Here is a 26,637-nt window from a genome sequence, read left to right as displayed (position 1 = left end):
TAAAAATAAACAATATACATTATTTTTTAGTTCTATTTTTTCCGATTAGAAATAATGATTATTTTTTATTTTTATTTTAAAACTCAAAAGTAATGATTACGCAGGCCGACAAAATGTGACATGGGTCGGTGTCCAGGCCTGCCACCATTTTTTTTCGATAAATGAGGCTTTTCTAAGCATAAGTTGTCACTACGCGTATAGTCCATCAGCTCTGGTATTTGCGGTATCTTTAATTTAAGAAAATCACAAATTTTCTTCGTTTTTTGGGATACATCTTCAAAAGTGGTCAACCAATTTTGGTAATCTTTTCGGAATTTAATAGTTACATGAGCCCACAATGTGCCCTGCGCATACATCTCTAAAGATTTCCGAGAAGTATAAATGCAATTTTGTTGTGTATACTTATACCTATCGAAAAGTAGAAGACGTTTTTCAAATCGGACCATTCATTAAACAGTTATACGCAATCAAAATTGTTTATGTATCTATCTCCCTCGCACTCCCTTTAGCTGAGTTACGATTATTAGTCGGGACACCAACCCGAGTTGGTAGGTGGGGTCAAAAATCGCCGAAGTTGTGATTACGTAATATATGGACAGTCGGAACACCAACCCGACTATAGTGTTCTCTCTTGTTCTTCCTTGGTTTCTACAATTCCATTATTCCTTTAAATTTTCGTTTTGTTTTGCCGCTCTTAGCCGCGACTTGGGCCATTTGACAGTCTGACTCATCAAATACCACGAAGACCAACAAATTATTTAGTAAGAGAAACGCGTTGGGCATAAAATTTCCCATCAGAAATAAATAAATATTTCAAAAAATCTCTCTTTCACAAATTTAGCATTGACGGAAATTGGTTCGTAATTTCTTCAACTGATGGCGCTTAAATTTTTAATGCAGCCCTCTGGTGTCCTAAGGAACCTTCAGTAAACACGACGCACAATTTAAACGAGCCGTTTGGCCGCTAGGGCCACAAACTATTGAGCCCATTTTATTATTGGAGCCCCTTCTTCCCTATTTTCCCTAGACATTACAAAAGGTATCCCTATTATTTTTCACTTGACTGTATATTTTTGATCAGGGTCACTAGCCGAGTCGATATAGCCATGTCTGTCTGTCCGTGTGTCTTTCTGTCTGTCCGTCCGTATGAACGCTGAGATTTCGGAAACTACAAAAGCTAGAAAGTACCCAAACATATTTTTGGTCTTCCTACGCACCGCAAGTTTATTTCAGCCGAGCGCCACGCCGTACACTGGGGTGAGAGACCCCAATAGTGACGATCAAATCAGCCGACAAAAATGTTGAACATGTTATAATTTTTATACCCTTGTAGAGGGTATTATAATTTCACTCAGATGTTTGCAACGCAGTGAAGGAGACGTTTCCGACCACATAAAGTATATAGATTCTTGATCAGCACCAATAGCCGAGTCTATCTAGCCATGTCCGTCTGTCCGTCTGTCCGTCTGTCTGTCTGTCCGTCTGTCCGTTTCTATGCGAACTAGTCTCTCAGTTTTAAAGCTATCGCGATGAAACTTTCCCGAAAGTCTTATTTCTATTGCAGGTAGTACATATGTCGCAGAGAGCCGGATCGGACCACTATATCTTAAGGCTCCCATAGGAATATTCAAACAAATATAAGAAAATTCATTGTAACTTTGTAGGAAGTAGGCGTTTTGATTCTAGACTACTTAAAAACAAAATTTAAATAAATAGAAACGCTGAGTCTGGAATCCCTGGAACTGCACCGAGTGAGCACTCTTTTATCTACAAGGGTATATAAGCTTCGGCTGGCCAAAGGTAGCTTCCTTTCTTGTGTATTTTGTATTTCATCAATAAAAGTGAAAAAAAATAACGTTTGGACTTTCCGTATTTTTTTTTTTTTTAATAATTATTTAACAACTTGGCAATTTCCACGTTCACAAGGGTTACCAAATAATCCCACGGCATCCACGGGTGTCGCAAAAACTTAAACCACAAAAAAAAAAAAAATACATTTTTTTCTTCAGTAAATTTTCGAAAAAAAACATAGCTGAACAAGCCTGGGAAAACTGCCCCAGGCGATATTGCAAAATTTTAGATGAGGATTGGTAGATAGGAACCTAATGGATAAGAATTCCAGTTTTCAAATATTTTCGCTTATGTACGATTTTAAAAATCTCAATATTTCGGAAAGGTAAAAATGCAGTTTTATTGTGTTTATTAATACCTATCGAAATGTAGAAGAAATTTTTTAAATCGGAAGTTACGGCGGATCAAAGTTTTTATCTCCATCTCCTTCGCACTCCCTTTAGCTGAGTAACGGGTATCTGATATTCGGGGCACCCGACTATAGCGTTCTCTCTTGTTTTAATGTTGGCATACTGCGAAAAGTTTTAGAAGATGATAGTTATATATGTATTATTAGATTGTTTGAGTTAGTCATTGCATAGACAAAATATTTGCGAGTTTTTATTTCCCTTAGTAAATAAACTCTATGTTAATATGATCAGAAAACCCCCCTCAATGTTGAACAAAAAACACGAACACACACAATAAATTTTTTGTGAACCGAACCGAATATCAAAAAAAAAGTTCCGGTTCGGTTCCAGTTCAATTATAAAAAAATCGGCGCTCCGGTTTACGGTTCTAAAAAAAATTGAACCGCTCCAGTTCGGAGTGGTTCAGCTCCGGAGTGGTTCACAGCCCTGATTAATTTTACTAAAAATATGTGCCCTGCAAAATCAAGCAAAATTTAAAAACGTTCTGTTCGCTTGCTGTGGCAGACTTTAATAGCTGTTAACTTAGCATTTGCAGTATGTAACTTTTCATTTTGATCCATTCTTAATAGGTTTTCATTAACGTTAAAAAAATTTGAATACTTGTAATAAAACACTTATGCCAAAAAAAACAGGCCAGTTGACTTCTAGAGAAGCTTGATTTAGTGTGTTAGGTCTCCCTCAACAGCATAAAAACAGTTTATTGGTTTGTCTTGTCTATTTAAAAATTGCTGATATCAAACAAATCAAGAGAGAACGCTATAGTCGGGCGTTAGTGGGGCGTGGCGCTCGGCGCTTTTGTAGCTTTCGAGATCTCAGCGTTCATACGGACAGTAATTCGTAAAAGAGAGTGTTGAAAGAAAAGAGTCGCGTTTTTGCAGAGCTCCCGAAACACTAGCTAAAAAGTCGAAAAATATCTAAAAACATAAACAATTTTTATCGGAAGATAAACCGCCTGGGGTCTGAGATCATTTAGCGGTCAAATCGTTCGTCTAATCTCAGCACTTTTGTATAAAAACACTTAAAACAAGAAGAAAAAAAACTTCCACACACATAAACTGCAGTGCATAAAGACTGAACAACTACCGAAAACACACACAAATCAATAACTAATACAATTACACAAATCACTCAAACTCAAACATTTTATTAAAACAACAACATTATGAGTGCATCTAAGCGACTAAGGAGTGAAAAATCGAATACCGACATCAAGGTAGCTCGCACGTCGGACACACAATTGCTGCAACAAATTGAAGAAAAATTCTCGAGTCAACGGAAGGAAATTAACATGGAACTGTTGCAGCTGATCGATGATAAATTCGCGGAGCAAAGGGAGTCACTAGGCTCAGAGTATCGAAAGAGCGAGGCCCGCTTTCTTAACACTCTACAGGCCAAATTCGATGCAATGAACACCGAAATACAGAATCTTACGAAACGAGTGCGAGAGCTGGAAACCGAGGCAAAAGAGGTGAATACACTGAAACAACAAGTGTGTGAACTGGATGCTCAACTGGCAGCGAAAAGCAATGCAGAGGAGGTCGCGGATGTTGCATGCAACCTTCGCTGGCATGGTGTGCCGCAAGTCGAGGGGGAAAATCTCACCACTCTTTTCAATCGCCTTTGTTTTTCACTACACCTGACCCCTCCTCCGCGAGTTAGGTCTATTTTTCGAGTCCGCCCGCGCCAAAGAAACTCACTTGTTGATCCAATAATAATAATAAAAATGGATCACGTGCGCGAAAAAGCTGCGCTGCTGCGGGCGATTGGAGTGCACCGACGAACAACCAAATCGCAGCTGAGCTTACAGTTGATCGGTTTTGACTCGCCGGCATTTATATATTTAAACGAGCAATTAACAAAAACAAATTATGAAATCTTTAAACATGCCATGCGACTCAAAAAACAAAAACGGGTTGCGGCCGTCTTTACTCGCCGTGGAGACGTATTTGTCAAGCCTATAGACGGAGGAGAGGCTTACTATGAGCTCTAATGAGCTTTCTGATCTGAGTAGAGATGCGGGCGAAATTATCAATCTTCTGTCAGATATTACAGTAAACTTTACTGATGTAATCCTTGCGGGCGATTTTAATAGTAATATTCTGAGGGAATCTCATCTTACCAGCAACATGGAATCGCTAGGTCTGAAACCAGTGAATCTCTCATTTCCAACCCACTTCAGCAGAACACGAAACACATTATTAGATTTGTTTGTATGATCAGCTAATCGTTCCGTCCTTTTCAAAACATGACCTTATATACCTGACCTATAAGTTTGACCTTAACTACACTGACCATACAATAGTATTTTAAGAATATTAACTATATACTGCTGAGGGAAGCATTTGACCTGTGTATATGGACAATACCCTGCAGGAAACGGAATCAGTTTTGGACTATTAAAATACTAGTTGGGTCAAGAAGGTCAACTAGTTCAAGTTATGTCCATTTCCTTGTAATGAAGTGGTCCATTTTTCATATGCTTGTCGTCGGAAACAACTAGTCCATTTGCTACTAGTTTTGAACTAGTGACTGTTAACCAATTTACGATTACAGCTGTTAAACTACACTCAAAAAAATATTTTCACGAAAAAACTAAAAATAAATCTCTAAACCATCAAGTGATTGAATTTCACTAGTACTTGACGATGCCTAACTTGACGCTCTCCTAATTTAGTATCCAATCAATAGGCGCGGTCCTTAGAGAATTTCTGATAATTATTATGTAATCAAATACAGTAAATGATAATTAAATGGAATTAAAACCAACTTACTTTTTTTGAGGCAAGTCGCCCTCTCTAGGACTTGAACCCGGGACCTTTGGATTTGCACGCATCACTTTTTGTAATGCCCTAACAAGGTTTATGAATTTTAGTGTGACATAATTCATAAACAGTGATTTTTCACATATATATTGCCTCGGACAGATTAAACAAAGTTTAAAATAAAACTAAAGCATCACCTAGCAAACAAAAATAAAAAAAAAATGTACAGAGACTGGGGATTGAACCGAGGACCTCGAGTATTTGATTTGTTTATTGTTAAATTTCCCAAGACATTTACCCTCTAGGCTATATTTTTGGATCATATGTGTTTCATTTGCAACTAGTTAAATTCCAGTTGCCTTTTAACTAGACCCTAACATGTATTTGTTCTACCAGTTAAATATTTTTAAGGTTTTTTTTGTCAGAAAGGTACTAGTCCGAGACAAGTTTATTTTTTACTAGTTTTGTATTAATCATTTTTTCGACTAGCACAAATTTTCTAGACCCTGTGTAGTCCAAATGCATTCAGACAAATTCCGGTTGCTTTATATTAGTTATTTAACTAGTAGTTTTTCAGACTAGTTCGCATTTTTCCTGCAGGGTATTTACAGTCTTCCAACAGTTGATCTTCAACTCAACCTTCTTCAACTTAATATTAGCCACTTATACGATAGTTTTGTTCCAGTCAAAAGTAAAACAATTCGACCGTCCGAAAAACCATGGTTTAGTAATAATATAAAATTGGCAATTAGAAAACGAAATGAAGCATACCAGAAGTGGAAAAGATACAAGACACCGCAACACCATAGCACGTTTGTAACGGCACGAAAAACGGTTACCAAACTAATCGATTCTGCAAAATCAAACTTTTTTAGGCAAAGATTTAAAAATGCAACCTCTTCGAGTCAAACATGGAAACAAATTAAAGCTCTAGGGATAGGTAAACAAAACACATCACAGGATCTAGATGTTGACATAGATGAACTCAACCTAAAACAAGAGAGAACGCTATAGTCGGGTGCCCCGACTATCAGATACCCGTTACTCAGCTAAAGGGAGTGCGAAGGAGTAGGGGATAAAAACTTTGATCCGCCGTAACTTTTTAACGAATGGTCCGATTTAAAAAATGTCTTCTACATTTCGATAGGTATTCATAAACACAATAAAACTGCATTTTTACTTTTCCGAAATATTGAAATTTTAAAATCGTATTTAAGCGATTGTGGGCGTTAGAGGGGCGTGGCACCCTTTTGAAACAAACTTGCGCTGATCCTGATCAAGAATATATATAGTTTATAGGGTCGGAAACGCTTCCTTCTACCTGTTACATACTTTTTCACGAATCTAATATACCCTTTTACTCTACGAGTAAGGGGTATAATTAGCAGACTGCACAGTTCCTGAATTCAGTACCTGAAAACATCTGTGATACTAGGTTTAGATTTATGTGTGTTGACCAATGTGATGTCTTAGATAATATTCTTAAAGTTAAGTCTAACGCAGTTGGGCCTGACGATATTCATCCTAAATTTATAAAAATTCTACTTCCTAATCTTATCCCCTACCTTACGCACACATTTCACACGGCCCACGGCTCACGGAAAGTGAGAAGTTGGTTTTTGTGTTCTTGAAATTCTGTTCCTTTTTGCAGGCGGCGGTGTGGGGATAGATAATTTCTGAGCGTTAAATGGGGGTGGGTTTCTGAGTAGCATCGCTATCAGGCCACTTATGCGCTGTGTGATTTCTATGGCACTACGATTATAATTCTTTTAACAAAAAAAATCACCAACTTATAATATTAAAAAATCCTATAACTTACACCAAAACCAAAAGACTTGTTCTCACATTTAGTTTTAATTTTTAGTAATTTTAAAATTCGTAGAAAAAATATTAATCATTGTTAATTAACAAAATTAAACTATATAACATTATTATCATAATGTCTATAATGATAATATTAATTTATTTTACTCAACATTTTTCAAATAATAATAAGGATGAATGTGGGATTCAACCAAATTATAGAGAAAAGCCACGGTAAGACGATTAAAATAATTGATCACATTTATCAAGGAATTACATTAAATTACAAAGAAAACTATTGTTGTTTTTTACATTTTTAAACATTTTCTGTGAAATAAAATAATTTGTTCGTCAGATCGTGGCCTAAGCCATTTTTAAGTGTTGTTAAAATATAAAAATTCGTTTTGGTGGTATTGATAACACGAAAAATGCCTAATATACCTATAATATACGTAATCTTTAATGATTACGGTCCCTGAAAAGTATTGTTTAAATATTTATTCGGCGCCAAAGTGTGACCCAACTTTACAACGAAATTTACCCCACATTTATCTGCATTTTGTATGGTATTATCAAGAATATAATGCAGGGTCACATCATTTTTAAATTTGTTGGAAAAAGTGAAAAAAAAAAAGTGAAAATAGTTAATTTTAATCTAAAAAACAATAAAAAGGTGAGTGATAAAATGAATTTTGTCTTTTTATAACCTTTATTTCAGCGTTACAAAGGTTAGTATCACAGATATTTTCGCCATTAATAAATATACGCCTCCGGATGCTATCTTCAACACAAATTCTGCATTTCAGTGACACTTGAAATGTTTTTAATCTTTATCAGTGGTAAATGGTGTGAGGTGTTCATTAAATGGTTGTATAAATAGTACTTCAGTACTAACTTAGTTGTTTAACTTAATCAAAATATTACATTTATTTCAGCCAGGCCGACTGAGACTTCTTGGGACCAGAAGTGTTGCGCCTGCGTTTGTCATATTTTATTTTTTCTTCTCATAGTTTTTGATATAGATACCCGACATATAACAACTGAACAGAGGGTAAATGATCGGCCATGGCAAACCAGTCATAATTTCTGGAGAGATCCTTTAATTTTGTGCGGAGACCTAATAATGGTAATTATTCTTATTATTATTCCTGTTCTTACATTCATATCTAAATTATTTTTGATATTTTCAGAATACAGACAAGAAATGGATATCTAAGAACTGCATTCGGCCAAGCAAAACCCGGGAATGCTTCATTAAAAATTTGTAGTTCCAATGCTTCGATAATAAATACACAAACAAATATTACAAAAAAACATGATTTTTAGTGTGGAAAATCAGATACTGCAAAGCAGTGCAAAACCAAAACTGCGAGGGTCTGGAAAAACCAAAACTGGGAGGGTGTAGAAAAACAGATATTGCAAGTGGAGGAAAACCATAACTGGGTACGTGTGGAAAATCTATAATGCGGGAAGTCGAAAAACCAGTGGATTTTGTTCTGCATTCTTCTGCCAGAGATCCAGATAGAAACCTCATTTCCCCCTTACTTTTTGAGTCACCCCCGTGTATTTTGAAACCAGAGATGGAAGAAATGTAAGGGGTGAATGAGGTTTAGTCCCTTCCGCTTCTATAGAAAAACCTCTTGAAAATATGTTATTTTCCAGAGGAATTTTCCCGGTGGGTATTTACCAGAAATCTGTATTTATGCACCGGACAAACCGCATTCACAAGTGCATATGCCAAAATAACCCCCAAATTTCTATTGCATCATTTCGTCAGTAACCGAAATTTGCTTTTGTTGCTTCTTTTTTTCTAGAAGTAGCAGCAAACGCAATCGTAGGCTAAATGAAAATTCTGACTGTTAGTAGTGCATTTTTATATTAATTTCTAACAATTTTTTTTCTTGTTTTAGATTGAGAACGTCTTTGAGATCCAGCTTCCGCAAACCACTTTTCGCACTTTTTAAAAGCGAAAGTAAGGGAATAAAACTGCTCAAATCTTTGGAAAGCCACGCTGAAGGTATGTGCTTTTTCTCTTTTTCTTTTCTCATTCAATAAATAGACTGTTTTTATTTAATAGAGATACAATCAACTTTAATTTGGCTTGCGATCCATTCAGTGTTGGTGCGACAGCAATGACAAAGAAGGACGGCGGGAGCAAGAACGCGAAGCACACCATTGCGGACACGCGAAGCCGTTTCTTGGTTTGGAAGGCTACTGTTGGGGAACTGCAAACACATCTAAAGGCATTGTCGGAAAATTGCTAATCCGGAAAGCCGAAACTGAAACCATTTAGCTGCAACGTGGGAACAAGCCCTTTTTGACCTTGGTGAATTTCCAGTTTACTTATCAGAGGTTTTTTTATAGAATGCGAACCTTATTGAAAAGTATTGATGTGTGCTTCAAAATATTTTTTGTTTTAAACCACGACATTTATCCAAAAAATGTTTTATGAAATTCATTTAGAGTCTGATAAGAAAGGTAAAGCTTTATCCGAACTCTTGAAGGATTATAAAACCTTAAAACTGTAACTATTTTAAAGAAACAATCTGTTCATTCCAAAAAAAAATATTATTTCTATGCATTCAATTAGAAGTAAAATTTGATAATCAGTACTTATTGTAATAAACCTTAAAAGACCTAAAATTCCCTCCGGCGATGTAAGGGTCTCATTTCCTATTTTTAGGGCAATTAGCTTTGAAAATAGAAAAATCGCCCTAGATCTACGAAAAATCGCCCTAAATGTGTGACAAATTCACCAGTATTTTTAGGGCAATTTGCCCTAATTTTGTTGCCTAGTCGCCATTGACCCCCGTTTTAGGGCGATTTTCCTTGTTTTTAGGGCGATTTTACCGGAAAATTTCTATGAGTGTAGTCTCTCAGTCTCTCTAGCTTCCTTTCTTGTTAAAAAAAAAAATTGTTTAAAAAAATAAAAAAAAAAATTAAAATTTAATAATTTATTTTATTTAATTAAAAAAAATATTTAAAAATGTTCAATAAATTACATAATATGAAAAAATAAGAAATAAAAAAAATTTTAAATTATAGTTTAATAAATGGACGGGTCAATAAATAACACTATGCAGCATCAAAAATTAACCTCGATGAATGCTATATTTTTTGATTCGTTACGAATTCCCAAGTTAAACTGCGTTTTCCAAAGAGTTCCCCGACGCAAGGATTCTTAGCAAAAGGACCTCAAAATTCGAAAAATGCTGAATCCCACATTCATTCTTATTATTATTTGTAAACATTTTGAGTAAAATAAATTAAAATCATCAATAAATATTATGATTATAGACATTTTGATTATCATTTTTAAAATTAATTTATTTGATTAAAAATTAATAATATTTTTTCTACGAATTTTAAAATTACTAACAATTAAAACTAAATGTGAGAACAAGTCTTTCGGTTTTGGTGTAAATCATAGGATTTCTGAATATTATAAGTTGGTAATTTTTTTTGTTAAAAAATATTATAATCATAGTGCCACAGAAATCACACAGCGCATAAGTGGCCTGATATTGATGCTACTCAAAAACCCACCCCCATTTATCGCTCAGAAATTATCTAACCCCACACCGCCGCCTGCAAAAAGGAACAGGATTTCAAGAACACAAAAACCAACTTCTCACATTCCCGCTGGGCGGCATTCTAAAAATAGACTGAATACGTGTGAGTCGCATTTGACAAAAATTACGCTGCCTCCGTACAGTTTCTTGCTCCTCGTTACACATCTTAGTGTTTATAATATCTTTGGTCCGATCATAATGAGTGATACAGCAATCGAAAAGTATTGCAAAAACTTAAAGGATTGCATACCAAGACTTTAAGAAAATCAATTGGCTTGGGATAAAGAGCGGTGAAAGTGAAAAAGTGCAAATTTCGAAATGTGGAGCTGTTGGGGCCGGTGAGGATAATTGCCCCCTCGTATTGTTTTAGTTGTGTTCCTATTGAAAATACCCGTCGAGTCATATGATAAAATCGGACGCTTCGTTCAAAAGTTATAGCCAAAATAAGATTTTCTTCGTCTTCCCAAAATGAAAATTTAATTTTGTTTGTCAGTTTGTCCAAAACATTTTATCATTTTTTGAAAATTTGATATGGCGTTCATCACATCGATATAAAAAATTTTTGTTCTATCACTTTTGGAAAAACTCGCTAGTTTAGCGGGAAAACAGCTATAAATAGCTAAAATTTGGAATACTATAATAATAACTTCTTTACTACTAAAGCTACAGACTTGTGCTGCATCTCGTTTGAAAGGTATTTTTAAATGCTATAAACGCCTTCTCTTTGCACTTTGTGTAAATGTAATAGTTAAAAAGATATAAACAAAAGACAATTTTTTAAAACTTTTTTTAAGCTTTTTTTATTTTTCTCAAAAACGGCTCTAACGATTTTATTTAAAACTGTAAAATTATTCATTATAAAATTTATTCATTCGGCACTCTACAACAGTAAACTTTCGTGTAAATATTAAATATTTGCTTAAGCGGGCCGAACGAGTAAATTTTAAGTAGCGTACTTATTTAGTCGCATCTAAAATCATTTTTCGTCACAAAAGTTGATATTAAAACTTTTGTACGTTGAAGGTGCGATCGTCACTAGTTTTTTACCTCGTTGAGTGGTGTTTTTATTTGATAAAAACTTAGTTGCACTAGGTAAAATAAATAATTTGTATACATCTTTATTGGACTTTTTGGAAACTACTTTCTTATGAATACAATATACCCTTTGCTCTACGAACACCGAGTATAACTACTTATTATTACGAACAAAACAAAATACTTTTGTTAAAAAGAAAGAACGGGAATCATTATAAAATTACGTGGATTAAAATATTCCTTAATCTTTCGGGGCAAGAGCGCAAAGCTTGAAATTTTTGAATACACTAAAATCGCTATTGCTATTAAACTCGAACAATGGCTCTTAGTCAACCGTAGAATTGCTAATGCTAACAATGTTTATTGCTAATCAAGGCCTACAATTTAAGCCGTTAGTCAAAAAATAGATGTCTTGGGAAGATGTTTATTTCAAGTTTTAAAGCGAACGACAGCGGCGATTTGCCCACATATTATTTTTTAAGTTTAAATTCGAGTATAATATTCAAGCATTTACGTTTTTATAACATACCAACAGCTTTTATACATACATACATACATACGTATTTATGCATGTGTACATTAGGGTGGACTTATTTTGTATGAAATTTCTAAGGCCATGCTCTCACCCCTTCATATATAACCTTTTTGTATCCTTAATCCATTAAAGAAAGAAAAAGTAAAAAATAATTAGTTTTAGGCGGTGCGCAACGGCTTTAAAGTTTATTACGCATATTTCAGATTCATCTAGATGCCGTAGACTTAATTTTATACTTTGACAGTATTTAAAAAAGTATCTTAATCACTTTCCCGAGCTTTTTGACAAGGGATGAAGTCGTTGATAAAATTCGAGTCCCTGGGAGGCAATTACAACTTAAAAATAACAATAATAACGAATAATCAAGGACTTTTAGAGTACAACTTATAAATATTACGGACTCTGAAAAATAAGAGTTTTCTTCTTTGACGAAAATTTTTATTGGCGAACGCAAAAGTGATAGTTAATCTTTAAAATTGTAAAATAGAATCTCTATTTCATTGTGGGTCGCAAAAAAAAAAAAATGGTGAGTCGGGGATCGAACTCGCTCCTTTTTGTTCGGAGACAGAAGCTCTACTGGCTAGGCTACGTCCAACTGTTAATATTCATGAAATACATTTCTACTTGACTCTTTTATTCGAGCGAAATTAAAAAGTTGACATGTTAAAATCTGACAAGAAATGGAATGGGGTAAATTCCTAGTTTTACACTTAATTTTTAGCGAAACTTTAAGGCCATTGCGCACCGCCTAAACGATGAAATAAAATTTTTCTGTTTTCGCATAAATTTATTGGACACAGAAACCTACCATTTAAGATGCTGAGCTCAGTTGACCTTAAAGAAGTCCACCCTAGTGTACATGTATGAAAATATTTGTTAAAACCTACCTGAGGGTGGAAAATCTGTAAATTTTTATAGAGATGTTGATTGTTGTAATTCAAGTACCTTCAAGTTATTTTTTACTTTTACCACCTGTGTTCACAATTATTTCGTTTTAACTAAACCGTTATTTCCACGAAGTCTAAAGGTTCAGACTTATAAATGTGTAAAATTCACGATAACTAAACAGAGCGAATAGGGTTGCAGCCATGTACTATGTGAATGACAATAGGAAAACATGTTATAATCAGTAAACACATCAATTTCTTTGTTTTGGGTATTAGCAAAAACACTTTGATTTATTACTCTTATCAGACAATTTATTTATTATCAACGTATGTAAAAATTCGCTTAGCTTTCTGCTCTTGAAAAATAGTTAAGTCTACAACGGTATCTTTACTACCCCTTATGAGAGTACTTATCGATTTTCGATAGTATAAGCAGCACTGACAATGGGTTATTTTTAATTTTGAAACATGTGAAAATGGCACATGTCGGAACGAAACCAATGTTTAATGGACTACCATGCAATTCCCGAACTCAGACCGAGCGCTAAAGTAGCACTGATAGCCTCTTTCCATAGAGTCCATCCGTTAGAAACGGTTGGGATTTTTGACGAATGTGAAACTCGTGTTCCCACAGAACTCCATCCACCATCTACCATCCAATAACAGCTGACTGAAGAGCAGTTGCTCAGCTCAACATTAACGAAGGGGGATTTCAACTCGGGAAAACTGTTGTAAAATTGCGCTCTCCTAATTTTACTGTAGAATAATATAATAATTAGATTAAGAAAATAGTTTAAAAACATATCTGAACGTTTATAACATATCCTACAACGAGTATGCATACATATTGCTGACAGGGGGGAGCCTAACCTCTCGTACCCCACACTCCGGTCTAACTACGCCTCTGTCTAGCCAATATTAATCTGGCACATTTGTAAAAAAAACCAAATTTGTGCTGTTTTGGTAATTTATAGCAACTTTGGAACTTTTTAGGAGTACATAGTACCCTTTTAATTAGTATTAGTTATATTTACGAAGTGCAGAACATATTTTGACACTTTGCTGCAAACATTGATATTTTCGTACGCACTTTTTGGCCCACACATAGCAACCTGCTCGCGAACGCTTTTCCGCTCATAACAAACTACAAATAATTCAAAAAGACCCAAAAAACAATGAGCTGAAGCATTATTTCATTTTCTCCCGCTCGATTTGATTTGTTCTCGCAGTCATCGTTCCAATTTTCACAGTCAAGAGGAAGAATTCAGAGTTGCACCGAGAAAACATCGCCCAACTATCGCATAAAAGAGCCCGTCAAAGTCCGTCAAAATTGGATGGCGGACTAACTGGGAAATTTTCGGAACGGCAAAACCTTACGGACCATCCGTTCAACGGATGGTAGATGGTGGATGGAGCTCTGTGGGAAGACCCTATGAGTCGACTGCGACGCCGGCAGAACCTTGGCAGAATCGACTCTCTCACGAACCCGCTTTTTCTCAATCGCTCTCTTTACGAAATTAAGCTTCTGAAATAGCAGTGAATAAGCGCCTACAAATGGTGAGGAACAGGTAAAAATTCATCACAAAATCATCCCTAGGCCGACAGTGTCGCCGAGGCGTTGTTGTTTTGGTAAGTAATTTTCAAGGGTATTTTGGGTTTCTTGTCTAAATTATTATAGCTTCTCATATTTCGAATATGTATGCTATATTATTAATATTTTTAAGTCAAGGTGCATAAGCAATATAATTTCAGATGAGATCATTTTCACCGTAGTTTGTAAAAATTGAAATTAAAAATTGAAGCCTCGGGAGTAGGAAATTTGGTCTTCTCAGTATAAGACCATATTAGAACACATTTTGAAAACATCTGGGTACAAATTATGCCTCAAAACGAGTTGGACCTTCCAACAGAATAACTATCCTAGGCATACGCCTCATATCGTGAAGGATTGGCTGCTGAATTATACTCCTTGTCAAATATTTTCACCACCACTAAGCCGGTACATAAGAATTATAGACCAGGATTGGGAAATATTGAAGCAAAAATATCGAAAGTTCTATGTAAAAAATCGTCAGTGCCATTTTTAGGTTTTTTGTTTATAACTCTTTAAGTTTTTGTTGTATAAGAATGAAATTTTGGTTTTTGAGTAATAATAGATGGCATCATTACTTTTTCTGTAAAAGCTAAAGGAGTGGTAAAACTCACAAAAAGGGGGTCGTATGTAGACTTTTGTCCGCCACTGTAACTAACATCTAACTAAAAATTAAAAAAAATACTACTCCGGAAGTATATATATATACCCTTTTCCCACAATGTCCATCTGTCGGAAACAGGTCGAATTTTTCACAAAAGTAAGTCTTTTCTTATAGTAATGTGAAACTTCGATTCCCCCAGAGCACTTCCGATAATCGCTATCTTGAAGATGAGTTGCTCATCTCAACACAAATGAAGGGGGATTTCAACTCGGCGAATATGCAATAAATTTTTTTTCCTGTCTTTGGCTAGCACATAATAACATTGAGATGTGGTGAGCAAAACTAATTGTTGACTGTTTCGATTATTTATAGATTATTTAGAATATAAAAGCAGATACCATAATTTTAATGAGTATTAATTATTACGTTTTGTAAAACACTTTCTGAGACTTGTCAGCCAAAATTTGTTTTCGGGTGCAGAACAGCCTAAATTCTGGTCCACACATATCAACCTTTCTTGCATTTTTTTTTTTGCTAGCAACAACCAAAACTTTTTGAATATCAATACATATTTGCCTCTCGCTTACTGCTATGCTAGCATTTTTTTTTTAAACTAGACTTTCTGGCTTTTGTAGTTATCGACATCTCAGCGTTCATACAGACAGAGAGACACTCTGAATTTGACAAAAATATTTTTTTATGATAGGCTTAATAAAAACGTAATCGATTAAATCAGAGAAATTAAATTATTAATTAAGCTAGAATTAAATCAATAAAAGAATAAAACTACAGCAATACATTGCATAAATGTACGTTAAATTTCTAAAGATTTCCTCTGTTTGTTTTTACTTTGTTTAATTTTTTTACACTATTCAGCAGCTTTTGCAACATCTCCGCACAGTGCATAATACAACATTTTTTAACTTCAACTCTTTAAACGTATGTGTCAAAGAGATATTATGCGAAATATATTATTATAGGGTCTTCCCACAGAGCTCCATCCACTATCCACCAATCGTTGAACGGATGGTCCGTAAGGTTTTGCCGTTCCGAAAATTTTCCAGTTAGTCCGTCATCCAATTTTGACGGACTTTGACGGGCTCTTTTATGCGATAGTTAGGCGATGTTTTCTCGGTGCAACTCTGAATTCTTCCTCTTGACTGTCAAAATTGGAACGATTACTGCGAGAACAAATCAAATCGAGCGGGAAAAAATTAAATAATGCTTCAGCTCATTGTTTTTTGGGTTTTTTTGAATTATTTGTAGTTTGTTATGAGCGGAAAAGCGTTCACAAACAGCTTGCTATGAGTGGGCCAAAATGTAAGCTGTTGTGCGACGAAAACATTAATGTTCGCAGCAAAGTCTCAGAATATGTTCTGCACTTTGTAAATAATAACTATTATTAATTAAAAGTTTACTTTGTACTCCTATAAAGTTCCAAAGTTGCTATAAATGACCAAAAACAGCACAAATTTGGTTTTGTTTACAAATTTTTCATATTAATATTGACTAGATAGAGGCATAATAAGAGCGGAGAGTGGGGTACGGGGGGTTAGGTTCTCCCCCAGTCAGCGTATGCATACTCGTTATAGGATGTGTTATAAAAGATAAGATATGTTTTTTAACTATTATCTTATGCTATTTATCGTTTTCTTCTTTAATAAGATTAGGAGAACGCAATTTTACGACAGTTTTGCTAAAGTGAAACCCCGCTTCGTTTATGTTGAGATGAGCAACTGATCTTCAGTTCAGCTGTTATGGGATGTGGATATTGATGGAAACTCTATGGGAACACGAATTTCACATTTGTCAAAAATCCCAGCCGCTTCACACAGATGGACGCTATGGAAAGAGGGTATTAGATACCAATGCTAGTTTGAGGTGGAGGTGAGCCGGATGGTATATTATACACGGTTAGGACACGGTCACATTCTGGTCTGGTACTCTTTGTTCGCTCTGAAAAATTGTGTATTCAAATATAATTGTACAACGTATATTTTTGAAATGATTAAATTTTAAAACTGAGAAATACCACTTTATGCAGAACAATAATTAAAGTTCAATGTTAAATTCATTTTTAATCTAACTGTTCGGAGTATGTGCTTAGCGGTGTGCAATTTGTGTATGTATGCATGTACATTCATATATAAAAATTCAGTGTTGACAATATTCCTAAAGTGATTTTATGATATTTTTAATATGTGACATGCATAAGAAATTACAAAGTATTAAGTTGTCATAGTTCTTGTTTTGCTAACGCTTTGCAACTGTTCGTAATAATGTGCATCTTCATAGAAAAACAATATTTTCTTAATGCTCAACTAGTAATTATATGGTTTGTTTATTTTAGCCTACGAAAATACAGTTTTAAACATATAAAACCCAAACAAAACTTGTAATGGACGACAGCTCCCTAACACCAATATAAAATTTTCGTCGGCAACGAGTGCAATAAAATGCTACCATAAAAAACAATAAAAATATAAATAAATGCATGATATGACACACATTTAAGTCAGCGCCTTTGCATTTAAAACTTAAGAAATATAATTTTAGCTGGGATATAAACTTATTTTGATGGATAGCAAGTCCATGAAGATGAAATTCTGTCAATGCTTAATAAGGGCGACGGTATGGCGAAGATAAAATATAACACATACACCTGAAAGGACAAATATTCAAACTACAAATCGATTCGTCTGAAACACTATTACATCGAGGAATTCCGAAATTATAATATAATTACGTATTACAAACGTATTTGAATTATAGAGAGCACATCGAGATAATATTTCGCTGAATATTAATGCATACATACCCTTGTGGGTCAGATTCAAAGGCTAATAAACTTAACCAAAAACTAAAGTTTCCAGTACCAATTACGTCAAAAAGGAAAAAGACAAATTAAAGTATTCTCTTTAACTAGTTTGTTCAATAACATACAATAAATCGAGTACTTTGAGTCCACCCAAAATAAGAGTAAAACTATATGTATATTGATTAAAAGGTTTTAATTTTTAAAAATTAAAACATAAATAAAATAAATAAGCATAGTCATCCCACTATGGTTGGCTCTCAGAAAAAAAAAAATCATATCGAACTATCTAAAACACAGGCATCAAGCAAAACTAGCACATATACCGGTGAAAGTAATTTGAACAGTACCCCTTTGGAGAGCATACAAATCTCAAAAGCACTTTCGCCTCCCATATCCCTACCTCAGCAAAAAATTCAGATGATTAACCAAAATTCTACTCAGACTGGCATCACACAAACTAATTCTCATAATTCAAGTAATCACCCTTGTCGGGGCAGTGGATTACAATATTTCAGTAGTAGTTATGGATCATCGGCAATGCTTCATGATAGTAAAGACGAATCAGAACCGCAGCTTTCAAATAAGTTTACCAAATTTACTGGAGATGACAAAAATTTACCCACATCCGATGGATGTGAACTTTCCGAGTCCTTTCAAGGTAACCGAAAATTTTCAAATAAATTAATTAAAATATTCTTATTACATTTTGTTAAATATTTTAGCAATTTCTCTGCCTAATGTAACGACATTTTCAAAAAAGACAGATGTTCCCGGCTTACATTTAGGTGCTATTTCAGGCAGTTCTAAATCAAAATCGGAAACGGAATGTGAATCGCTAGTGTTATTCAAAGAAACTGCAGTAATGGAAGATACTTTCTCATTTCACGAACAAATTATAATGTCTGGACAACAAAAAAGCGAGCTCCAGGAGAAACCAAAAGTTCTTGTCGTTTCCCCACAACAAGTAATGATTTTGTACATGCATAAGCTGACTCCCTACGAACGTACGGAAATACTCACTTATCCTCAGATTTATTTTATTGGTGCCAATGCAAAGAAGCGCCCAGGAGTCTACGGCCCAAATAATTCTGACTACGATAATGAGCAAGGTGCTTATATTCATGTACCGCATGACCACGTAGCATATCGATATGAAATGCTAAAGATAATCGGAAAAGGCAGCTTTGGACAGGTGATTAAGGCGTATGATCATAAGACTCACGAGCATGTTGCCTTAAAAATAGTACGCAATGAAAAGCGGTTTCATCGACAGGCCCAAGAAGAAATTCGCATACTTCATCATTTGCGTCGCCACGATAAATATAATACTATGAACATTATACATATGTTTGACTACTTTACATTTCGCAATCATACTTGCATTACATTTGAGCTGCTCAGCATTAATCTTTACGAATTAATTAAGAAAAACGGATTTAAAGGCTTCAGTTTGCAGTTGGTACGAAAGTTTGCTCACTCTCTTCTTCAATGTTTGGATGCGCTTTATAAAAATGACATTATTCATTGCGATATGAAACCAGAAAATGTGTTATTAAAACAACAGGGCCGTTCTGGTATAAAGGTGAGTTTAAATATTAAATTAGTAAAACTAATTTAAAGTTATGAAATGTGGCTACTGCACACGTTAAGCGGGTGCCGTTAATCTGTCATAACTTCCAAAATACTTTAAATTTCTTCGGGAAGCTTAAATGACATGTTGATTCGTATTACATTCTTTTCTTCACTGGGATATAGCTTTTCTTTAACATTTCAAAATTTCGAATTAAATTTAACAAAAATTCGGACGTCTGTATTATATAGGTCTAAATTTAATGTTTTTGTAAGTTAATAGGAATGATCTGCAAGGGTATATAAGCTTCGGCTGGCTGAAGCTAGCTTCCTTTCTTGTTTTTCGAGTGAATCTCACTAAAATAGAGATTCCGTTTTATATTAGCGTTCGTCAATAAAAGTTATAGTCAAAGAAATGCTGACTATTATTTTTAAGTTATATTTGTCTCCCAGGAACTTTTATTAACGACTTCATCCCTTGTTAAATAGCTCGGGAAAGTGATTTAGATACTTTTTGAAGCACTGACAAAGTATAAAATCAAGTCTAAGGCATCTATATGAATCTGAAATATGCGTAATAAACTTTAAAGCTGTTGCGCACCGCCTAAAACGATTTTTTTTACTTTTTCTTTCTTTTATGGACTAAGGATACAAAAGGGCAATATATGAAGGCGTGAGAGCATTGCCTTAAAAATTTCATACATAAACAAAAAGGAAGCTACCTTCGGCCAGCCGAAGCTTATATACCCTTGCAGATACAGTATTGCTCACTCGGTGCAGTTCCAGGGATTCCAGATTCAGCGTTTCTATTTTTGAATTTTGTTTTTAAGTAGTCAAGAATTAAAACGCCTACTTCCTACAAAGTCACAATGAATTTTCTTATATATGTTTGCATATTCCTATGGGAGCCTTAAGATATAGTGGTCCGATCCGGCTCGCTCCGACATATGTACTACCTGCAAAAGAAAGAAGACTTTCGGGAAAGTTTCATCGCGATAGCTTTAAAACTGAGAGACTAGTTCGCATAGAAACGGACAGACGGACAGATGGACAGACGGACAGACGGACATAGCTAGATAGACTCGGCTATTGGTGCTGATCAAGAATATATATACTTTATGTGGTCGGAAACGTCTCCTTCACTGCGTTGCAAACATCTGACTGAAATTATAATACCCTCTACAAGGGTATAAAAAGTCCACCCTAATGTACACCAATATATATAACTCAGGCCGACAAAATGTGACATGGGTCGATGTCCAGGCCCGCCACCATTTTATTTCGATAAATTAGGCTTTTCTAAGCATAAGTTGCCACTACGCCTATAGTCCATCAGCTCTGGTATTTGCGGTATCTTTAAATTAAGAAAATCACAAATTTTCTTCGTCTTTTGGGATATATCTTCAAGAGTGGTCAACCAATTTTGGTAATCTTTTCGGAATTATATAGTTACATGTCTCTTTTATTCGGTCGTTTTGGAAAATTCAATCTAACTCAACCACAAGAGAAGGTGGGCGCATTCAAAATTTTAAAGTCACAGCAAAATTTAAAAATCTTAATTTGTGAACAGCGTTTAAAAATTAAATAAAAATATTTTCTTCTACGATGCATTTTTGATCCAAAGATGTCCTTAATTTTTAGGTCACTCATCAGGTTTTTGTGAATTGTTTTGGAATTTTTAAAATTGTTTTTCTTACTTCCTTCACAGTGACAATTCACAAACAGTGCCCAAACCTGTCACTATTTTACGTAACGCATAACTATTTTTGAGCACAAGTGACCATTGCTTTAAAAATGTTTATACATGGGTAAAAGCTGGAGGGGGATTACAATTCAGTCATTTCAGCCCCCAAAGATTAGTAGGCTACGCTCATGTGCTTATATTCAAAGCAAAACAAGAGAGAGTCGGGTTGTTGTCCCGACTATCTAATACCCGTCACTCGGCTAAAGGGAGTGCGAGGGAGATGGAAATATACCATTTTTTTGATTGCGTATAACTTTTTATTGAATGGTCCGATTTGAAAAATGTCATTTCGATAGGTATAATTATACACAACAAAATTGCATTTATACTTCTCGGAAATCTTTAAAGGTGTGGGCGCCAGACACATTTTAAATTTGTTAGTGGGCGATTGTTGGCGTTAGAGGGGGCGTGGCGCTCGGCTCAAATAAACTTGCGCTGCGTAGGAAGCCCAAGAATATGTGTGGAAAATCTCACAGACGGACATGTCTAGATCGACTCGGCTAGTGATCCTGATCAAGAATATATATAGTTTATGGGGTCGGAAACGCTTCCTTCTACCTGTTACATACTTTTGCACGAATCTAATATACCCTTTTATTCTACGAGTAACGGGTATAACTACTTAGATCGTTTAGAAATATGTTATTTAAAATTGTGACAGGTTTGGGCACTGTTTGTGAATCGTCACTATGAAGGAAAGAAGAAAAACAATTTTAAAAATTCCAAAACAATTCACAAAAACCTGATGAGTGTCCTAAAAATTAAGGACATAAGGTGTCTTTGGATCAAAAATGCATTGTAGAAGAAAATATTTGTATTTAATTTTTAAACGCTGTTCACAAATGAAGATTTTTTAACTTTGCTGTGACTTTAAAATTTTGAATGCGCCCACCTCCTCTTGTGGTTGAGTTGGATTGAATTTTTCAAAACGACCGAATAAAAGAGACATGTAACTATTTAATTCCGAAAAGATTACCAAAATTGGTTGACCACTCTTGAATCCCAAAAGAAAATTTGTGATTTTCTTAAATTAAAGATACCGCAAATACCAGAGCTGATGGACTATAGGCGTAGTGGCAACTTATGCTTAGAAAAGCCTCATTTATCGAAATAAAATGGTGGCAGGCATGGACACCGACCCGTGTGTTGGACAGACAGACGGACAGACGGACATGGCTAGATCGACTCGTCTAGTGATGCTGATTAAGAATATATATACTTTATGGGGTCGGAAACGTGAAGGAGTGAAGGAGACCACTGCGTTACAAACTTCTGACTGAAATCATAATACCCTATGCAAGGGTATAAATATTCTGGGTATTCCATAAACTGTTGAATTGCTGAATTTTTGAACTTTGGTCAGCTGTTAATCAGCTGTTCCATACAAAGAAGACATTTCAGCAATCCAACAGCCTCGAGGCTGTTTAAAATTTTGTTGAATCGTTGAAAACCAGAGTTGTCACATTTTTTTTTATAAAAAGTCTTCGCAACTCTGTACCATTTTAGAATCACCAGTAGGGGAGAGTGGGGTAATTTCGTCACAGGGGCAATTTCGTCACCTGCAATATCTCGGAATCCATAAGTCTTACAAATATATAATTTTTTTTGTTTTAGTCCCTCAAGATGGCATGGCACAACCAATGCTTTTTTTTTTGCACAGAAGGCCAAGATAATTAAGCTATAATATTAAATGTGTTTTAACAGTTCAAAAGCTACATTTAGTTCTCGACGAAATTTTTTCTGTATGCCACAATTCAAAAGGAATAAGATACACGATTTTTTATATAATACACAGTGCTATAATGTGCATTTCTGCGTTAGTGATTTTTAACTTCGCGCCTAATTTCGGAAGAAAAATAATTATTTCTAAAAAAGTACTGTCTGGGGAAATTTCGCCACCCTATGCTTAGGGTAAATTCGCACCTATTTTAAATATATATCTTTTTATTTGAGGAGCTGGCTAACGAACAGACTACCGGCAGCAGCAACAAATATAGGACGTCAACAAAAATGGTACGCTTGATCAGTGTAGCATACTTACAGGCGTAAAGTTCCCTACATTTTTCAGGTGACGAAATTGCCCCAATGGTGTGGCGATTTTACCCCCCTATGTGGCGAGATTGCCTCAGTATATTGGTTTTACTTTTTAATTTTTTATAAATCACCCAGGTAATTCAAAAAATTGGGGAATGTCACATTTTAAAGCTTGGTGCTAACCGCATTCAACAATAAAAATAGAAATATGATAACGTGTCTCCAGATGGACAAAAAATAGCTTAGAAAAAATGCTGACGAGATTACTCCACTCTCCCCTACCCAGTATTTATTTCAAAGTCAACTTAGAAAGCATATTTTCTTTTTACCTTGGTAACAATTTAAGACAGTAACTAGCACTAATAAATCAAACTTTACATTTACATTACTTTTCAACAAATAACAGCTGTTTGAATATTCAACAGGAACCATTGGAACCATTAACTGTTGAAATTTTCTGTTGAATTTTCAACAATTCAGCCATTCAACAATTTAAGGAATATCCTGATTATCACAACTGCAAAGATTTAGTTGTGTTTTATAGTTTACAACAATATATATACAAACTCATTTTAATATTTTTGAAAAGTATCAAATGTATACATTTTTGTTTTTTTATTTTCAAAGGTTATTGACTTTGGGTCATCCTGTTTCGAGAATCAGCGTATATACACATATATACAGTCACGCTTTTATCGAGCTCCAGAAGTAATTTTGGGGGCGAAATATGGCAGAGCTATCGACATGTGGTCGTTGGGTTGTATTCTAGCAGAGCTTCTCTCAGGACACGCATTGTTTCCTGGTGAAAATGAAAGCGACCAGTTGGCTTGCATTATTGAAGTCTTGGGAATGCCAAATAAAAATATATTAGCCAGTTCGAAGAGGTCAAAATCGTTTTTTAGCCCAAAAGGGTATCCACGCTATTGTACTGTTCGAACCATGTCTGATGGAATGGTGGTCCTAATTGGTGGACAGTCACGTCGAGGTAAACCCCGTGGCCCACCATGTTCAAAGAGCCTATCTAAAGCGCTGGATGGATGCAAAGATCCACTCTTTCTAAATTTTATACGTGGCTGTTTAGAATGGGATGCAGACAAACGATTGACGCCTTCCGAGGCTTTAAAACATCCATGGCTTCGCCGTCGCCTGCCAAGACCACCAAGTAGCTCTAGTGGCTGTGGTGGGGTGAGTGGTGTTAGTGGGAACCAATCCCCAGTAACAGGTAAAAGAGATATACAGATTTAGGGTTTGTTTTATAACTTTTGTTTTCAGGACAAAATAAGAACTTGTCGAACGAAGTAACACCAGCGTCAACGTCTGCGACATCTATATCTTTAACAATTAAAAGGGATAACAGCCATTCCAGTCTTCGTCTTAAACATGGTGGTGTTACAGAAACGGACTTCAAACTTGCAAAATGCGTTCCGGAGGGATCACTTGGTGCCACAAAAGCACCCTTGATGAACACGGATATTTTAGTGGATAGCTTCAGAAAAACTACTGTTGCGTCACCCCGTTTACCTTCAACGCATTCGGCTGACTCTGGCGGAATAAGCGGTCTTAGCACTCTGGACGTCGGGGCATCTAGATATTATCCGTCTTCACTATCATATTTACCGCATATGAATAATAATGAAAATAACCGTAAATTATCAGACTGTACTCTATATATTGAACCCTTGCCAACTTTTAAATATTTTTCAGGACTATTAAAATTTTCTGGCTCGTTAAACAGCTCCGCAAACTCATTGACACAACTGGAACAAGTCACAAACTTAGATGTTTTGGGAGAATACTCAGCCTCGACCACACCAAATTTACCTGCGACAGATTCTGGCTATGCGTTTGATTCAGGTTCAATGGCCATAGATATTGCACAAGAGTCCTTGGTTAACCTAGCAAGCACGTACGCTATGGATAAATCTATTGACATTATTGGAAAAACAAATTTGTCGCTTCATTCTAATAAGATAAAAGTACAGTCTAATGATATGTAGCTAATTTTTGACAATATTCAATACGTCATGTAAGAGATTAGAAGCAGTACTTCATGTTGTTATCTGATAAATTGACAACGCACTGCCATACAAGTGATAAACTAAATATGTCTTGGCCCTGATTTCTATTGCTCTAGTATTGAAATCGCACATGGACAAAAGAGATCTCACAAAGTAAAATTAAAATTAAATTAAATTTATGCATTTTAATTACAAAAAGCGTATACCCGTTATTTGAGTAAAGCTTATTGAAAATGTTAGGAAATTTTGTTTAATGTTGCAAACTTATTTTATTTCATATAAATAAAAACCATAATACAAGATTGTATACATACATTGCCATCTATTGTGGGGTTTTCTATTGGGAATACAGAATGCCTCTTAATGGACTTTTGATGCCTCCGTAGGCGCCTTGATAAATTTATATTCAAGGTTTATGTATGTACATCACAACTAGCGACTGAATCATTTAAGTTAAAAAACAAGAGAACGCTATAGTCGGGTGCCCCGACTATCAGATACCCGTTTCTCAGCAAAAGGGAGTTCGAGGGAGGTGGAGATATAAAACATTTTAACGAATGGTCCGATTTGAAAAATTTCTTCTACATTTCGATAGGTATTGTTAACACAATATAACTGCATTTTTACTTTTCCGAAATCTTTAAAAGTGTGGGCGCCAGACACTTTTTAAAATCGTTTAAGGCGATTTTGGACGTTGGAGGGGGCGTGGCCCTCGGCTGGAACAAACCTGCACTGCGTAGGAAGCTCAAGAATATGTGTGGGTAATCTAAGACCTACCTAAAAAAGGATTTGACAACTTTCTTATTTAGCTGAAAGCTTCGTTTCTATTGAAATTTGTATGAAAATAATGCTTTTCGACGAAGTAGTTATTTGTTTGGTTATAGTATGGTCCATTTTTCATGAAAGTTAACCGATTTTTATAAGCGTTACCTTATTTTGTCGGTTGCTAAATGCACTTTTAGACCAAAGAGACATTAAAAAATAATTTTTTAATATTTTCTAAGCTTAAAATTAAACTTAAATATTAAAATACTTTGGAGTATTGGCATGCCAAACGAATACTTTTGTTAGGCATTATTTTTTGGTTTTAATCGTTTAATACAGAAATGAAGCCACTTTTGGTTCATTTTTTATTTTATATAACTTAAATATGTGTTGAAACTGATAAAATTAATAAAACTATAAATTATAAATTAATAAAATATGTTACGTTAATGTTAAGAAAACTCAATTTCTTTGTGAAATACCTTGCAACGAATACTTTTGTGACTGGCTGTATCTTGTTTTTAGTAAAATCACCTTTAATACAGACACATTTCTAGATTTAAAGGTAAATCAAGCCGTGGTTTGTACAATTGTAAAATTGTGTAAAGTAAAAGCAGAATGGAAATCCGAAATTTTTTT

General features: G+C 35.0%; 2 protein-coding genes and 1 long non-coding RNA gene across 11 annotated transcripts in view; 2 read left to right on the top strand and 1 right to left on the bottom strand.

The window, feature by feature from the left end:
* Window positions 1–13,251, bottom strand: part of Cadps (calcium-dependent secretion activator 1) — a 126,112-nt gene extending 112,861 nt beyond the window's left edge. For 7 of the 9 annotated variants that reach the window (XR_011419543.1, XM_070218032.1, XM_070218033.1 and 4 more), the window contains exon 1: window positions 12,914–13,251. The gene's annotated coding sequence lies outside the window, so the exon portion shown is untranslated. Of the gene's footprint in view, window positions 1–12,855 lie in introns of all 9 variants that reach the window. The other 2 variants (XM_044395410.1, XM_070218030.1) reach the window with 2 other exon arrangements.
* Window positions 7,423–8,067, top strand: LOC138913751 (uncharacterized). Its single transcript, XR_011419579.1, has 3 exons — window positions 7,423–7,499; window positions 7,762–7,952; window positions 8,017–8,067. It is a non-coding gene; the product is annotated as an uncharacterized lncRNA (long non-coding RNA).
* Window positions 13,252–16,949: 3,698 nt separating the features above from the next.
* On the top strand, window positions 16,950–25,540 carry Dyrk3 (Dual-specificity tyrosine phosphorylation-regulated kinase 3). The gene is made up of 6 exons (XM_044395359.2): window positions 16,950–17,172; window positions 17,401–18,526; window positions 18,591–19,450; window positions 23,843–24,437; window positions 24,488–24,859; window positions 24,920–25,540. The coding sequence occupies exons 2-6, from the start codon at window positions 18,115–18,117 to the stop codon at window positions 25,210–25,212; spliced, it is 2,532 nt and encodes an 843-aa protein (XP_044251294.1). The 5' UTR covers window positions 16,950–17,172; window positions 17,401–18,114; the 3' UTR covers window positions 25,213–25,540.
* The last annotated feature ends 1,097 nt before the right edge of the window (window positions 25,541–26,637 follow it).

The sequence above is a fragment of the Drosophila takahashii genome, chromosome 4, assembly GCF_030179915.1.
Source record: "Drosophila takahashii strain IR98-3 E-12201 chromosome 4, DtakHiC1v2, whole genome shotgun sequence".
NCBI classification, from domain to species: Eukaryota; Metazoa; Arthropoda; class Insecta; order Diptera; family Drosophilidae; genus Drosophila; species Drosophila takahashii.
Note: the sequence above shows the minus strand (reverse complement) of the source record. Positions and strands in the feature narration are given on the sequence as shown.

Coding starts and splice junctions, on each gene's coding strand:
- Dyrk3 (XM_044395359.2), top strand. CDS start 18,115: ATGGTTGGCTCTCAGAAAAAAAAAAATCATATCGAACTATCTAAAACA. Junction 18,527..18,590: donor ACTTTCCGAGTCCTTTCAAG/GTAACCGAAAAT, acceptor TAAATATTTTAG/CAATTTCTCTGCCTAATGTA. Junction 24,438..24,487: donor GAACCAATCCCCAGTAACAG/GTAAAAGAGATA, acceptor TTTTGTTTTCAG/GACAAAATAAGAACTTGTCG.